This window comes from Triticum dicoccoides, chromosome 2A (genome assembly GCF_002162155.2).
Source record: "Triticum dicoccoides isolate Atlit2015 ecotype Zavitan chromosome 2A, WEW_v2.0, whole genome shotgun sequence".
NCBI lineage: Eukaryota > Viridiplantae > Streptophyta > Magnoliopsida > Poales > Poaceae > Triticum > Triticum dicoccoides.
The window spans coordinates 564,293,206-564,296,724 of record NC_041382.1 but is presented as its reverse complement, the minus strand read 5'-3'; the positions used below and the strand labels follow the sequence as shown (position 1 = coordinate 564,296,724).

Below are 3,519 nucleotides of genomic sequence, written 5' to 3'. Positions count from 1 at the left end.
TTCCGGCCTTCAGGGACCGGTTTACTTCGTCGCGCACGGCTGCACGACGCCGTCCACGTCCACAGCTCCGCGCATCATCCAGTGAACCAGTCCACGAAGCGAACTGCACCGGGGATATGCCTGCTGACAGCAGGAAAATGGCCAGCGATTCGTGTTCATGTTCGATCACATTGGCCTACAAAGCAGAGGATCTCAAGAGCAGCAGCTAGCAACAACTGACCAAAATTCAAACGAGCAACTGTTTCGCCGATCATTTCACGCACTGTTGAGTTGAGTTGTGCTCCAGATCATCGTCTCGTGCCGTCAGCGTCAACTGGACCAGGAGTAGGATCGGCGACAGCGGGCAGGCGTGCGATCTCGGCCGTCCGACGTTTCATCGGACGGTCGAGAGCACGTCCAGACCGAGAATGTGGTTGCGGATTTGTGGAAGTGAGTCCGCCCGCCCTCCTCAAGTCCTCTTCCCCTTGTCGCCAAACGAGAGCCATTTGTGAAGCTTCTTTCCTATATTCCACTTTCTTGTTTCGTCCCTCCCCACCTCTCCTCTTCCACCCCCCTCACATGGTGTGATCGGCCAAGCGAAGGGACCACCGCAGCCATGCCTCCGCCGGTAGCCGCCGCGCTGGTGATGCTGCTCGCCGTGGCCTTGGGCGCGGCGCGCGCCGCCGACGACCTAGCGTCCGACACCGCGGCGCTGCAGGCCTTCATCGCGCCCTTCGGGTCGGCGTCCGTGTCCTGGAACGCGTCCCGGCAGACGTGCTCCTGGACCGGCGTCGTCTGCTCCGGCGGCCGCGTCACGGGGCTCCACCTGCCCGGGGACGGCCTCCGCGGCTCCGTCCCCGTCGGCGCGCTCGGCGGCCTCACCAGGCTCACCGTGCTCTCGCTGCGCTTCAACGCGCTCTCCGGCCCGCTGCCGGCCGACCTGGCCTCCTGCGTCAAGCTGCGGGTCATCAACCTGCAGTCCAACCACTTCTCCGGTGAGCTCCCGGCCGCGATTCTCTCCCTCCCGGCGTTGACGCAGCTAAACCTCGCTGAGAACCGGCTCTCCGGGAGAATACCGCCCGCCATTGCCAAGAGCGGGAAGCTGCAGCTGCTCTTCTTGGAGGGCAACCTCTTCACCAAAGAGCTGCCCAACGTCGACATGCCATCCCTCTTGTCTTTTAACGTCTCCTTCAACGACCTCACCGGCGAGGTTCCCAAAGGCTTCGGCGGCATGCCCGCCACGTCTTTCCTCGGCACGACACTGTGTGGCAAGCCCCTCCCGCCGTGTCGAACACCATCTACCCAACCACCGTCCCAGCCTCCCACGGTTGCCCCCGAAGCCGCGGCCGCGGGAAACGGCCGCGGGCGAGGCCGGCGACACCTCGCGGGCGGTGCCATCGCGGGCATTGTGATCGGCTGCGCTTTGGGCTTCCTGCTTATCGCCGCCGTTCTGGTCCTTGCCTGTGGCGCCCTGCGCCGGAAGCCAAGAAGAACCTACCGCAGCCAGGACGCCGTCGCGGCGGAGCTGGCCCTGCACAGCAAGGAGGCGATGAGCCCGAATAGCTACACTCCACGGGTCTCCGACGCGCGGCCGCCACCGCCCGCATTAATGCCGCCTCCGGTCGCCCCCGTCTCCGTGGGGCGGAAGAAGCTTTTCTTCTTCGGGAGGGTGCCGAGGCCGTACGATCTGGAGGACCTGCTCCGCGCGTCCGCCGAGGTTCTTGGCAAGGGCACGTACGGTACCACGTACAAGGCCGCGCTGGAGACGGCGCCGGCGGTGGCAGTGAAGCGTCTCAAGGAGACGTCGCTGCCGGAGCGCGAGTTCCGGGACAAGATCGCGGCTATCGGTGGGTTGGACCATCCTAACGTCGTGCCACTGCAGGCCTACTACTTCAGCAAGGACGAGCGGCTCATGGTGTACGAGTTCGTCGCCACGGGCAGCCTCTCCTCGATGCTTCACGGTACGTGTTCTCGTCAGATTCTCTCTGTTTTCTTGCTCTAAACTCTGCTCCGAATCGGAACAAAATTTCTGAATTTGTGAGAATCTCAGGCAACCGTGGCGCCGGGCGATCGCCGCTGAGCTGGGAGTCGAGGAGGCGGATCGCGCTGGCCTCGGCGCGCGGCCTGGAGTACATCCACGCGACGGGCTCCAAGGTGGCGCACGGCAACATCAAGTCGTCCAACATACTCCTCGGGCGGTCGGTGGACGCGCGCGTGGCGGACCACGGCCTGGCGAGCCTCGTCGGCCCGGCCGGCGCGCCGTCGATGCGCGTGGCGGGGTACCGCGCCCCCGAGGTGGTCGCCGACCCGCGGCGGCTGTCGCAGAAGGCGGACGTGTACAGCTTCGGGGTGCTGCTGCTGGAGATGCTGACGGGGAAGGCGCCGACGAACGCCGCGCTGCACGACGAGGGCGTGGACCTCCCGCGGTGGGCGCGGTCCGTGGTGCGCGAGGAGTGGACGTCCGAGGTGTTCGACACGGAGCTGCTGAGGCAGCCGGGCGCGGAGGAGGAGATGGTGGAGATGCTGCGGCTGGCCATGGACTGCACCGTGCCGGTGCCCGACCAGCGGCCGGCGATGCCGGAGATCGTCGTGCGCATCGACGAGCTCGCCGCCCCGGGGTCGGCGTCGTCCATGGCACGGCCTGGCCGGAGCATCTCGGTCGACGAGGCCGACGACCGGCCGCTCAAGCCGGCCGGGTCGATCCGAGAGAGCTGAGGCTCGGTCGGTGTCACCCAGCATGGCGACCGTTCGGTAATTTACGGAAGATTCTGAAGAAAAGAGAATCTTGTCTTCTTGCGTGTGTCTTTAGGGCATTACTTATTTACCACCGTGTGCTTTCTACTTTCTTTTTTTGAAGTTTCATGAATTTCTTGATTCTTCTTCCTTGTCACGAATTCTTTGGATTAGCTGCGTGTGTTGAGGGATGCTGGCGATAGGAGAGGCACTGCTGGTTCTGAGACAGACAGAGTATGTAATTACATCATCATCATGGAGTTGATTTTGTTGCGATCGTGCGCGGGTCACCTGATTAACAATCATCTACCCGAAGAAACCAGCTGCTTTTGTGCAACTATTATACTCCCCCCTGCATGGAAACGGTAAAGAGAAAGTGTTCTTAATTTGCCATGAAATTAAGTGGAATCAGGAGCACAATCTTCAGACATTGGCCACCGTAAATGTCATGTCGAGTGTCACGTCAGTTTGTTGCGCCGTGGTACGACTTTTCCACACCGCAAAAAACAAGAGAGTTTTCTGTGAAAGCAACGAGAACATGGACGTGTTCAAAAAAGAAAAAGAAAAACGAGAACATGGACGTGTGTTGGCGGCACATCGGGCTGTCCCCGGCCAAGATCCCTGCAAATGATGAAGGCGGCGTCAATGCGTGCGTGCCTGTATGCTTAGGCAGGCGTACTTGCCGAGCATAACTCGCCGATGATGGAACAAAAACAAAAGGGAGAAGAGCGAGATGGTTGCAGCTGGACACACAGCAGCGGAGCAGATCGGAGATCATGCACTGCACTGCACCCCATGTCTGTCATT

General features: G+C 61.7%; 1 protein-coding gene across 1 annotated transcript; it reads left to right on the top strand.

Annotated features, from left to right (window-relative positions):
• Positions 1-323: 323 nt before the first annotated feature.
• LOC119355399 (probable inactive receptor kinase RLK902) lies at positions 324-2,991 on the top strand. The gene is made up of 2 exons (XM_037622202.1): positions 324-1,940; positions 2,030-2,991. Exons 1-2 carry the CDS (start codon positions 596-598, stop codon positions 2,692-2,694), a joined length of 2,010 nt encoding a protein of 669 aa, XP_037478099.1. The 5' UTR covers positions 324-595; the 3' UTR covers positions 2,695-2,991.
• The last annotated feature ends 528 nt before the right edge of the window (positions 2,992-3,519 follow it).